Genomic DNA, 12957 nt, shown 5'->3' with positions numbered 1-12957 from the left:
GCCATTTTAGTAAAAAAATATATAAAATTTGTATCAAATTTGTTCCACAACCACTAACTCACTCACGAACTCGGCACCTAATAGGCGAGTGAATTGCTGACAGGTGAATTCGTATTTGTAAATACTCGAACTCGACGTTCGAGGTGTAAAATTACCTTACAGAATGCCGAATTCATACTATAAACGTCAAAATCACAGACATGTATATTTAAGTAGACAACGCAAGTACCGCGATCTGTATGAAAACCAAGCGTGTCATATTTTTTGTACTGACCTTGACGCGTTATGACGTCACGAGCGCTTTTTAGTGATGTTAATTTCATTTTACGCTAAATCGATTAGGCCGCCACTCGCGCGGCGATTCTAGTATCGTCCTATCCCATCGAAGTAAATCGAAAGAAATCAGATCAAACTAGATCTATGTCTAAGAGGTAGTCAAATAAATGAATCGTAATCGATTACTAAATCGATTCAAGACAGAAAAATGATAATTACCATAGACAGAGGGATGATAAAATAAAGTTATAAACCTTTTAATATTCTAACAAGTAAACTAATGTGTTTTAGCTTTTTCTTACATATGCCCATTGAGTTACCATGTACTACGTACTAGAGAGGCCATCGAAAGAAAGTAATGAAACTGTCAATCAATCAATCTTTATGTCCCGTTGCATCGATCCATTTTCCTTTTATGTTCGGGTTACTTGGAAAACTGAAAAAACAAACATAGTCTAAGCAATAAGGAGTTTTCTTAAAAAACTCCCAAGATGACACTTTATAACTAATGGCGTCCATGTCATAATATTTATTTTTAGTACCTTTGTATTAAAATACTTAAAAGTTCTAGGTCAAGTCGTATTAAATGACAAAAAAAATCTATGCCTTTTTTTCTGAAAAATTGCTCCTTCAAATTATCATTTTTCTGTTCGATTATAAAATCGATTAGAATCGAGAACTGTTGCATCAAATGAACATCACTAACCACAAAATTGGACAGAAAAATGAGAACAGAAAAATGAGAAGACGCTATTCATTGCTTGTTATCATACGACGCGATCTTTACCGTGCCAAGTAAAAGCCGCAATGTATTCCGAATCATTTCGTATGATTTGGTATCCGTGTTTGTCACGATCGTTTTCCACAGATATTCTTTATTTGATTTTAAAATAAATAGTGCATATTCTGATTAGAAAATTACTTACCGGTGGAAGGAAACATCTATGCTAACTCGGCCACTCACAGCTGTGGAGTTTCTACAGTTTATAACGGCGCAATTCGGCATTTTACTTTATTCAGCTTCACGTCTTTCCTTGGCGAACTGCAAGCGCGGACTGAGTGTAGGCCAGCGTCAAGTAAGTTTCATAAACTTAGTTTGGACACGGGAAGTACATACACTCGCTTAGTCTATCTTGATACATGTCTGTGGTCAAAATACTCACTTAGCACAGTTCGCCTCGTCGCCGCTCTCGACGATGTGGCGCCACTAGTACTGTCGAGTTTTACAGAATACGAAATCGAAAACTCACCGCGGATTCCGCGTTCGAGTTTTTATAATAACCTTACAGAATAGCACTGCAGATTCCATTGGCGCAACGTAATTTTAAGTTTTCATTTTATATTCAATTAGCTTTATAGTTATTAATTGTTAAGACTTGCATCGAGCAAGACGTATTGTAATAAGTTTATATTAAAGTATTTCTAAGTGAATTCGTAGTTTTTTTTGGGGCCTCCGGCTGTCTGAAACATAATTTGTGTAATTGTTTATTTATTCTGAATCTTTAAGTTTATTGATTTTTATCCTTTACATAAGCTGTATTTAATAAAAAATGTTTAAAACTCGAATTTTCGAAATTTTTGATTTATAAGTTCTATGTAACGTTTTATAATTAAGTTATGGTATAATTAAATGTAGATTTCACTTTTGTACAGCTTAGACATTTTTCTGTATGGATACAGTGCCTTTCGATTTGAAGTTGGATAACATTTCATTTTATAGGTACTATTATAAAATTAAGAGCATGAAAGAAAAAAAAAAGCATTTCTTCATAATGCTATTGTTACCACAAAAAATATTTTCTTAATCGCAAATTTTAAGAGAAAATAAATTAAAATTAAAATTGATGTGGCGACGTTATACATACAGACGTTAGAACAAAGTCCACCATAAGAATGACGTCATTTAGGAATAAGACGATTTTTAAACATTAATAAAAACCTAAATATTTTCAAAAAGCAAAAATTACTGTTAGTTTTTATCTAGTTTTAATTAAAATAAAAATAAAAACAAGTAGCAAAAAATTTTGAAATGTTGTAATTTTGGAGCACCCTGTAAAGTCTGTATTTGTATGAACATAAGTGGAGATCGCGTCCACTTATTTTCATGCGTAAACGATGATATTCATACTCAACAGGTAACTTGGATTAACAAATAGGATAGGTTATATCCCGTAAATCCCACGGGAACGGGAACTATTTATTTATTGCACGCCTCATAAGCGAAGCGTTGAGGTGGGTACTACTGTCACTTCGCGCAAAACATCTGATTTTTCAAACTTAAAATGTCTTTATGTATCATACATTGCACTTGTAAGATAATAAATACACACACATATTAAGAAAAAAACACTATTTTTAACATTCATGATATTTTTGATGTCATTTTTGTTATTTAAACTAGTTAAAAAACAGTTTAAAAAAGTTCTGTCTTGGACGTCCGTGTGTCTGTATGTGCGGAGGATTTTCTTGTTAACACGATAGCGACCGAAATACTTTACTAATCGAGTCTTTTTTTTTCTCTTACGCTTGAGTATGCTCAGGAATAGAACCCTTTCATTTTTCAGGGTCTGATTCGATGTGGTTTAATTGTTATTAAATAAACAAAAATAATAATTAATAAATAATTATTAAAAAAAAATTATGAGGCGTGCACTTTTGGATTTTCCAAACTTTTTTCGTTTATTTCTATCTGAATAACCTATCAAAAGTAACATTCAATTGTGTAAATTTTATTTATTACGGATTCAACATCAAACAACTCTACGGTAAGTATCAAGGTGCGTATTAACTATAGAGCTATTATTTATTACCTTACCTACCTATATGTTATAGCTAATTACTGCTGGGCGCTGCAGCTGGCTGCGATTTCGTCCATGTATCTACTGAAAGGTTTCATGACATAATATGAGCACAGGGGAATAAAATAAAAAGACCAGTATGTACATCCAAAAATATTTATTTCAATGATTACAAATTATCCTTAATCTAATTTTGAAAATCTAACACTGAATTAGATTCCTTACAATATTATTCAAATTAATAACAAAATAACGTATTTTACGACAAATTAATATTGAACTAATTATGTAGTTAAAACACGAAAGCGCATTACCTTATTATACCAGCTGCATTAACCAAAAATTTTATATGATAATAAGTATAATATTTTCAACTGATATCAAAATGTACGAAAAATAGTACTTAATAAGTAATTGAACTGAGAACATAATTTAATATTCACACAAAGCTGTATTGTTTCGATATACGTTGTTTTTATTGTAAACTGCATTACATATTTTGATAAAAAAATACTGTAAAACAACAGATGATGAAATTTTCAAAATGAAAAAAAAAAATACAAATTTGCCGCGCAATCGACATTTGACAGCTCTACGACTGAATGAGGCGGTTAAAAAAGTTTGTATAATATTAATAGAAATAATTATCGAGATTTAAATTGCTCTACACAAGATTTATTTTGTTTGTTTTATTACTATACTTCTTAAAGACACAATTAACTCGTACTCGTAATACGATACCTTGGAGTTGGAGCGAAAATATTGTTTGTAATAATTTGGCTAGGAAAATACAACAAATCAAAAACACTATTTACTATGGAAAAAAAACCAGGAAGGTGAAAAACATATATTTACGATTTCGATGCACTCGACTTTTAGTAAAATAATAGGTAGGTAAAAATATTATTATGGTTTTGATCACAGACATATCTGTGGTTTTGATTTTAGCTACTAGTATCAGAAAGCTGCGTGTTCAATGCACGTCGGGGTCACACAACTGTGGAGGATACAGTAGACAATATACCTAATGAAGTTTTTCATCTTTTTATTTTACTGCAAATACAAAATAAAAATTAAACAATGGTAATGTAAATTCTAAACAAACTACTACCAAAATACAATTAGAACAAAAATCATTTGACTGGTTGATTTCACCCAGAGGCCAGAGGCGGCTCGTGACAAAATTGTATGGGTGTTCACTTGAAATAAAACAACGAAAATACAATAGCGTAGCGGGATAATTTATTACAAAAAAAAATGAGCACCACATTTTATAAATGTCTATAACACTAAAAATTACAAAGTACAGGCTATTTCAAAACGAATTCAATGATTATCAATAATTAGTAAATCACCGAATTTGCATTCGCGAGCGTACCTACGCGTAGGTATCCATAGTGTTTGTTTATACTAAAGGAATGGCAACGTCGCAATTGCTGCTGTCATGCGATGCGGCAACGTTGCGTGAGACTCAAAACGCTACCTGCTACGGTATGAACGATTGTTATAAAAATAAAAGTTATACATATTTGTTGGCGTAAACTATTTTATTCATCATTAATTTTGGAAAATAAATAATGTCAAAATTGATTACAATAAAACGCAGTTTTATTTTATTACATTACAGGTAAATTAGCTTGGAGAAATTTTTGCGTTTGTAGTAGTGTATGGTCAGCAAATAAAAAAAAACAACATTTTATTTTTAGTTTTTATTCAAGTATATAATATTAGTATTATTAATATTTTATTAGTTCCAAACATTACAAGCAGTGCCGATTTTTACTTCAGTGAAGACGTGTATGAATTAGGTGTTCTCCGGCCAAAAATGTAAACCACGGTAAAAGTGAAACTGTTCGAACGGTTCCGAACACTGCTTTGTGTAGCGCATGTCGCGTGACGGTCGGCTGCCGAGTAGGTATACCTACTCGGCAGCCGCGATACACGCGACATGCGCTACACAGACCAAAAAGTTTGAGACGATGTAATAAAAGTTTCACTTTAATAACAAACAATAACAACAATAACAAACAATAACAACAATCAACAAATACAAAATTTAACAATTAAACTACGTAATAATTATAATTTTCGAATGAAATGTGTGCTTTATGTTCTAACGGTACCAAGCGACTGACGCCGGACTGCACGAGGCACCTGCGGACAGCGTAAACTGGTTTATTCTGGTTTTGTGCGTGTTTCCACTTTCCACTATCAAGTGACGATTTATTTATTTGTTTTGTTTCGTAATTATTATGGTCAAATATTAATTACGAAACAAATTATTATGAACAAGATATTTTATTGTTTCACGGTATTCGCCTTGTCATTGGCTCAAGGACGTAAAATTGAATGATATATTATTTTTTTTATAAAGTCAAAACCATTTTCTTTAAAACATAAATCAGAGTATTGCTAGGGATAAGTATAAAATTAAATAGTAATGTTAGGATATCGAAACATTTTTGTATAGGCTAGAACGATATAATGGAAACGCGCTCTAAGATCTGAGTAATATACACACCACTACATATGCAAAAATTTCTCGAGACTAATTTCACTGTACACTATTGTTTTTTTTTATCAAAACATGTATGTATTTGAGTAGTTAGCAGCATATAATATTCTGAATTTCTGATCCATGCCTATTCACTCAAAACTAATAACACTAATGATTTGTAACAGTAAATTATTTCAATAGGTATTTGAACATTTCATAACCAACAAGTAAGAATAATTCGTACCTATACAAGATACAATAACAAATCTAATACACTATTTATTATTTTATTATATTTCATTATGTGAAAATAACCAGGAAGGTGAAAAACATATTTGGGCATTTTCACAAAAATGTATACCCCCCTGATTTTCAACTGTCCCTCGAATTCATTAAATTCTATATAATGAAGTAGTTGCCAGAATTATTTATATATGTTATCAAAGTGATTATACGTATACAATATTTTGTTTTTTTAACAAAAACTATGACAAAATCTAAAATAAAGTTAAGTTAATTATAAATAACAATCGAAAAATGGGTAATTTTACGCTGTCCCCTGCTTACTCTTACGCGTTTATTACATTATTTCTTAACTTTTTTGTAAGAAAGGTACCATCTTTTAAGGTTTTATTTGGTCCAGGATAATCAGTTACTGTGATAATAGTTAAAATATAATAACCTTATATAACAAAATAAAAGATAAAAAAATAAAAAAGAAAATCAAAAAAATTGTCCTTCCCGGAACATTCAGTTGTGTCACCGATTTTCTAAAAAGAAAATTACTGTGGTTCAATTAATTTTGCATTACTGTCAACACCATAGCTACTGCTATGCAACTTATCAGGTTAGAAGCCGTCAGGGTCAAAAAACTGCTTAGAAGGAGTGCACGCGTGTTTGCAAGCCGCAGGGACCAAATTCTTCATTCAGGTATGTGACCATATTTTGGCTTATTTCTATCTATTTATCTTGTAGTATTTAGTTAATTTTGTTTTAAATGTTTTATATATGTAAGTTGATCAAAAGTTTTGATGAATATAAGTGTTGTGGTTATATTTTAAACCGTTTTTATTACTAGAGGATTATCAAATGTGACTTCCGCTGTGTGACTATTTGAGCGGTCACATATACGCTGAACGAAAAGTCACAACATGCCTGAACACATAAAGCAATGTTTACATGGCGATTTTCTTGAGCTATAAAAATATTTTTCTAAGACATTTTTGACTGAGTAGGAAACTACGGCAAAAAGTAGATTTCAAAAATAAAAATTATTTCTCCATACAAATCGCAACAGCTGATTGATCATTTTGCATGAGGAAGTAAAATTTTTTTTTGAGGAAAAAAAAAGAAGCATTATGCAGAAAAAGAAACAAAATAAGCCAGCAGAACTAAGAATCTAGACAATGTGCCTTGTATAACAACGAAAGATAATAATGGAACAAAAATTAATTTTTTTCACGATATTTTTCATTGGTTTTTTTTTTATTTACAGATTAACCTTCGTGTTTGCAGCGTCCACTGAAACAAGATTTTTTTTATCAAATATGGTGATTGAGATTATTTAAGGTTAATAATAAACGAATCACGAAGACTGATTATCGACTGATTAATTTGATTAGTGCCAATATAAAACATAAAAGAGACTTCTTATTCTTGAATCTTGATAGTAATTTACCCTTTAGATAAATAATAATAATGTGATGGCTTAAGCCCGAACTGATTGTGATAATTTAGTTTGAAGTTAAGTTAAGTTTATAATTATATTTATTATGTGTGCCTGCGTACTTTTTTTTCGCCATGTAAACGCACCCTTTCCCTTTTTAGGTATTCGGTTGTGTGACTGTCCCTATATTACGGAGCTGAATTTTTTAAATATTTCAGTAGATTTTACATTTAATGCCCTTCAAATCAGTCTCTTTAATGGAGAATAATACATAAGTGTAATATTTGTTGCCTTTTCTCTAAAAAAGTATCTAACATTTTAAATGTAAAGATAATAATGACAGTTGAAGTACCAGAGTCACAATACTGAATATATTAATGTTTTTTTTAATTAGCTTAGATCCAAAAGTTGGGAATAGTGAGTGTTTAAAATATACAAAATAACGATTTTAAGTTAATAAATAAACAATATCTAAAAATTCTTATATTTTGCACTGTTTTTCCAGCTACTGAATATAGTCACACAACTGATATAAAATTGCGAGACTTTCCATTGTGTCCTATTATTTTTACAGTTTTCTCATTTTAAACCCATCATATTATATGTTTTCTTGAAGTATATTGAATTTCCGTTTTAAAGAGACCAAAAAAAGTTTAAAATATAATACTATCAAAAAAAATATATTTTTCAAGGAGGGGGTACATTTTTGTGAAAATGCCCATTTACGAAAACAAAGTAACATATGGTTTTGCTATTAGCTATCAGGAAAAAAAATCGTATTGGAACAAAAGAAGGATTGTAACTGAATTAGGTAATTAGGTATGTTTGTTTCTGGGTGCACCGTTTTCGACGACGCGACGGCCGACGCGTGACGTAAACAGAGTAGGTACCTACTTTGCTAAAACAAACTAAGTAATAAAATTGTGTGTCTGTCTGAAAATTCGCTAAAGCATATTTTACCAATGTTTGCAAGTTTGTGATTACTTTGATAGTTTATCGATTTATAATAATTGTATACTTATATCATTGTTTAAAAATATTCAAACACAATATGATATAGGTACTGATTTATCACTGGTTTCAGTGATGAACTGATGAGTCAATGTTAGCCACAATACTAATCACTTTCGTCATACATGTGTATGAACTATGATTGATGTGATTTGCAATGTGGTGAAATTTCATAAAAATCACGGGCCAATTTTTTGTTTTGAATCCCACCGAAAATACATATACATGTAAAGAAACTTCATTTCTTTGTATAGTTTAAGTAGTGGATTTGAATTTTGCCGCTCGGCATAGATAATATAACATTAGTGAGACATACCTTCGACAGAGGTCGCGACTCGCGAGAGAACTATAATGGCGAACGACGCCAAATAAAATTGTAATGTGTTAATTTAAAATTATTGTGTAATCTTTGATCTGTTTAAATTGTGTGCTTAAGTTAAATTAAACTTTAAATGTCGTTTCTTTTGTTTTCAGGTTAGTAATTTCTTTTCTCATTTTAGTAACATTAACAATGTAAAAGTTATGTTTGTTAAATGTGCGAATATTAAAGTCTCAACTTTTGTTTTCAGAAGAAACACATCGTTTAATTTAAACTCCCTTATAAAACGACATTTCTAGTTATGAAAATGGATAAACTACGATTCCAATTCGCAGTTTTAGCGGGATCAGATGGAAAATCCAATGTGGTGTGCATAACCTCAATCGAGACTACGGATGGACGCATTTTTAATATTCCAGATGATTTAAAACCTGCAAGTAAGCACACTAGTTTAATATCTTCGGACGTATTCACTAAAATAAAAAACTCATTAAAAAAAAGACATCAGACACGTGCAGTGTGGATACCTTTAAATACAGATTTGAGGAACATATATTTAGACGAAGGCGAAAATTTACAGTTTGGTGACCAGTATTTGGAAGAAATTACAAGAGAAACCGTACCTTTACTGAGTAATAATAAAAACACCACAACAGAAAATAAGAATATTAGTAAAGTAGCTGAACGATTCATGATAGAAAAATTTTCAAATAAAAATTCGAATGTAAATCAGTGGATAACTGTATTTGAGAGTGAATGTGAGAGATTTGAGATTTTAGAAGATAAAGAGAAGATTGAGATATTGAAATATTTATTAGAGAAACAATGTATAGATTGGTATACCAGTATGTTGATAAAACTAACTGTGAATTCAAACTGGATAGAATGGAAAGAAAATTTGTGTGAAACATACGGAAATAAAGGTTGGACTCAAGAGAAATATGCATTTAACTTCAAATATCAAGCTGGATCACTACTGGAATATGCAACTAAAAAGGAAAGACTGTTATTAGAAGTAAACAGGGATATTGACACTCAAACAATGATTAGTCTTATTGTTATGGGATTACCGGAATACATTATGGATAAAATTGACAAAAAAACTGTAAAATCAACTGCCGCACTATATAATGAAATAGGTAAATATGAAAATTTAACAACCAAAAAAAACTACTATAAAACAAAAAGATATTATGATACTAAAGAAATAACAAAACCATATATTGAAAAAATAACAAAACCATGTAAGATTTGTGAAGGTTTAAATAAAGGCGTCAGATATCATCATGAAGATAAGTGTTGGTTTAAACATCCCGGTAAGACATACAACAGTAAAGCTGTAAATAATTCAGTGATAGAGGTGGAATTAAATAACAATGATACAAAAAACGAATAATAACACCATTAATTAAAGTCAAACTAATATTAAATGGAAAATTAGAAGTGTTCGGTATATATGACTCCGGTTCTAATGTATCAATAATTAATTCCAAATTATTAAGGGTGAAAGAAAGTGAAAATATTTTAAATAAGGATAACCTAGTTACAATTAATGGTGTTAAAAAGACTAATGGTTTGACAACAATAAGAATAAAAATTTTAAAAATTGAAGAAAATGTTGATGTTTATATTGTCGACAGCAAAGAGTTTAAATATGATTTTTTAATTGGTCTGGACCTTATTAAGAAGTTTAAACTGATTCAAAATGAGGATTTGGAAATAACACAAAAAACTGAAGAAAAAAATGTTACAAATGAAAATAAAGAAATAAAAAAAGAAGATACGTCATGTGAAAAAGTTTCAATAAATTTTAATGAGCACATATTGGAAGAAAATTTCAAAATAAACATGGGCAATTTAAATAATCAACAGAAAAAAAAGATCTATGAATTGATTGACAACTATAGATCCATCTTTGCGAAAGACAAATATGATGTTGGCACTGTCAAAGAATATGAGGCACGTATTGATTTACTCATGGACAAATATTGCAGTAAAAGACCTTACAGATGTTCAGTTCAAGATAAAATAGAAATAGAACAGCAAATAGCAAAATTACTTGACAAAAATATTATTGAAGAATCTTATAGTCCATTTGCAGCACCAGTAACACTAGCCTTTAAAAAGGAAGACAACAAAAGATCAAGACTTTGCATAGATTTTAGAGACCTAAATAAAATAGTAGTACCCCAGGCTCAACCGTTTCCATTAATAGAAGACCTTGTAATAAAAACAAGAAATTCAAACTATTTTTCTACACTGGACATAAATTCCGCTTTTTGGTCAATTCCTTTAAGGATTGAAGACAGACACAAGACTGCCTTTGTAACACAAGACGGGCATTATCAGTGGACATGCCTACCATTTGGACTAAAGACATCGCCAGCTATTTTCCAAAGAATACTCGGTAATATTTTAAGGAAACATAAGCTTACTGACTTTGCTGTTAACTATATTGACGATATACTTATATTCTCTAAAAGTTTTTCTGAGCATGTTCATCATTTAACAGTATTATTGGAAGCTATTAAAAAAGAAGGTTTTAGACTTAAATTTACAAAATGTATGTTCGCTTCTGACTCCGTTAAATATCTTGGTCATATTATACAAAAAAATACTATTAGCCCCTTACGGGATAATTTAATTTCAATAAAAGATTTTCCTGTACCAACCTGTCAGAAAAATATAAGACAGTTTTTAGGAAAAATTAATTTCTATCATGAATATATACCAAACAGATCAATGATTTTGGATCCTCTTCACAACTTACTTCGTAAAAATCAGACTTTTACTTGGTCTTCAGATTGCCAAAAATCTTTTGAGGCTATAAAACAATTATTGTGCTCAAAACCAATTTTAGAAATATTTGATAAGAACTTACCAATTAATATTTATACAGACGCTTCCTTGGAAGGTATAGGAGCTGTATTGAAACAAATACAACCAAATGGAATTGAAAAACCAGTTGCATATTTTTCCAAAAAATTAAACAAAGTCCAAAAGAAAAAAAAAGCAATATACTTAGAATGTTTAGCAATCAAAGAAGCTATAAAATATTGGCAGTTCTGGCTAATTGGCAAATCATTTACAGTATATACAGACCATAAACCTTTAGAAAATTTAAATATTAGATCAAGGACAGATGATGAGTTGGGAGATTTAACTTATTATTTATCACAATATGATTTCAAAATCAAATACACTCCAGGAAGAGAAAATATTGAAGCGGATTGTTTAAGTAGGAATCCTGTATTAAATGCAAATGAAAACTTAGATGATACATTAAAAATAGTAAATTTGATAAAATTAAATGATATTATTTTGGACCAAGAAAAAAATGAAGAGTTACAAAATAAAAAAAACAGTTTAATATTAAAAAACAATGTCTATTACAAAAAGTTTAAAAATTATGAAAAGATAATTTTATCTGAAAAATTCAGTAAACAATTGATTCAAAATGTCCATAAAAACATGTGTCACATTGGTGTAAGACAAATGCTTAACACAATAAGTCCATTATATTCAGCAAAAAATATCACAACAAATATAAAACTACATTGTAAAAATTGTGAGACTTGTATTAGGAATAAAACAAGAGGGCAAGAAAAATATGGTTTAATGTCACAATTAGGCCCTGCTACCAGACCTTTTGAGATAGTCTCAATCGACACAATTGGAGGCTTTGGAGGCAAACGATCCACAAAAAAATACTTACATCTTCTTGTGGACCATTTCACAAGATATGCTTTTATTATTACATCAAAGACACAAAATGCTAATGATTTTATGAAATTAATAAATAAGGCAACAGACTCAGACACAATTGGGATGCTCTTCTCTGATCAGTACCCAGGAATCAACTCAAAAGAATTCAAAAATTACTTAAAGGAAAAATCAATACCAATAATATTCACTGCAGTAAATGCTCCATTTTCCAATGGTTTAAATGAAAGATTGAATCAAACTCTAGTAAATAAAATTAGATGTAAAGTTAATGAAAATAATTATAAAAAAGCATGGACAACGATTGCTCATGACTGTGTTGATAAATATAATAAAACAAAACATTCAGTCACAGGGTTTTCTCCTAAATATCTATTAGAAGGCACAAATATATCCTGTTTGCCAAATGAACTTAAACATAGTATCTCAGAAGAAGATTTGCTCAGAGATAGGAAAATAGCATTCATAAATAGTTTAAAATCTCATAATTACAACAAAAAAATATTTGATAAACATAGAGCTAAATTTGATTTCCAAGTAGAAGATATGGTATATGTTGAGAATGGTAGTAAATTAAACAGAAACAAATTAGATGAATTGAGAATTGGTCCGTTTAAAATTATTGAAAAGATTTCAAATTCTATTTATAGAATTAATACTGGCCATA

The 12957-nt window shown here is 30.1% G+C and overlaps 1 protein-coding gene and 1 long non-coding RNA gene across 3 annotated transcripts; both read left to right on the top strand.

Annotated features, from left to right (window-relative positions):
* Positions 1-5887: 5887 nt before the first annotated feature.
* On the top strand, positions 5888-7350 carry LOC149474964 (uncharacterized). The gene is made up of 2 exons (XR_016318175.1): positions 5888-6501; positions 7067-7350. It is a non-coding gene; the product is annotated as an uncharacterized LOC149474964 (long non-coding RNA).
* Positions 7351-8467: 1117 nt separating this feature from the next.
* Positions 8468-9965, top strand: LOC149474963 (uncharacterized). Of its 2 annotated transcripts, none has more exons than XM_089714010.1 (2): positions 8468-8722; positions 8818-9965. In XM_089714010.1, exon 2 carries the CDS (start codon positions 8869-8871, stop codon positions 9961-9963), a length of 1095 nt encoding a protein of 364 aa, XP_089570136.1. In that variant the 5' UTR covers positions 8468-8722; positions 8818-8868; the 3' UTR covers positions 9964-9965. The 2 variants fall into 2 exon arrangements, with proteins under 2 accessions (XP_089570136.1, XP_089570138.1); XM_089714012.1 differs by having other exon boundaries at positions 8468-8726; positions 8821-9965.
* Positions 9966-12957: the final 2992 nt, after the last annotated feature.

This window comes from Colias philodice, chromosome 32 (genome assembly GCF_061535455.1).
Source record: "Colias philodice isolate Cphi_HAF_F1 chromosome 32, ilColPhil1 Martin Lab GWU primary, whole genome shotgun sequence".
NCBI lineage: Eukaryota > Metazoa > Arthropoda > Insecta > Lepidoptera > Pieridae > Colias > Colias philodice.
The sequence above is the reverse complement of the archived record's forward strand: the minus strand, read 5'-3'. Positions and strand labels throughout refer to the sequence as shown.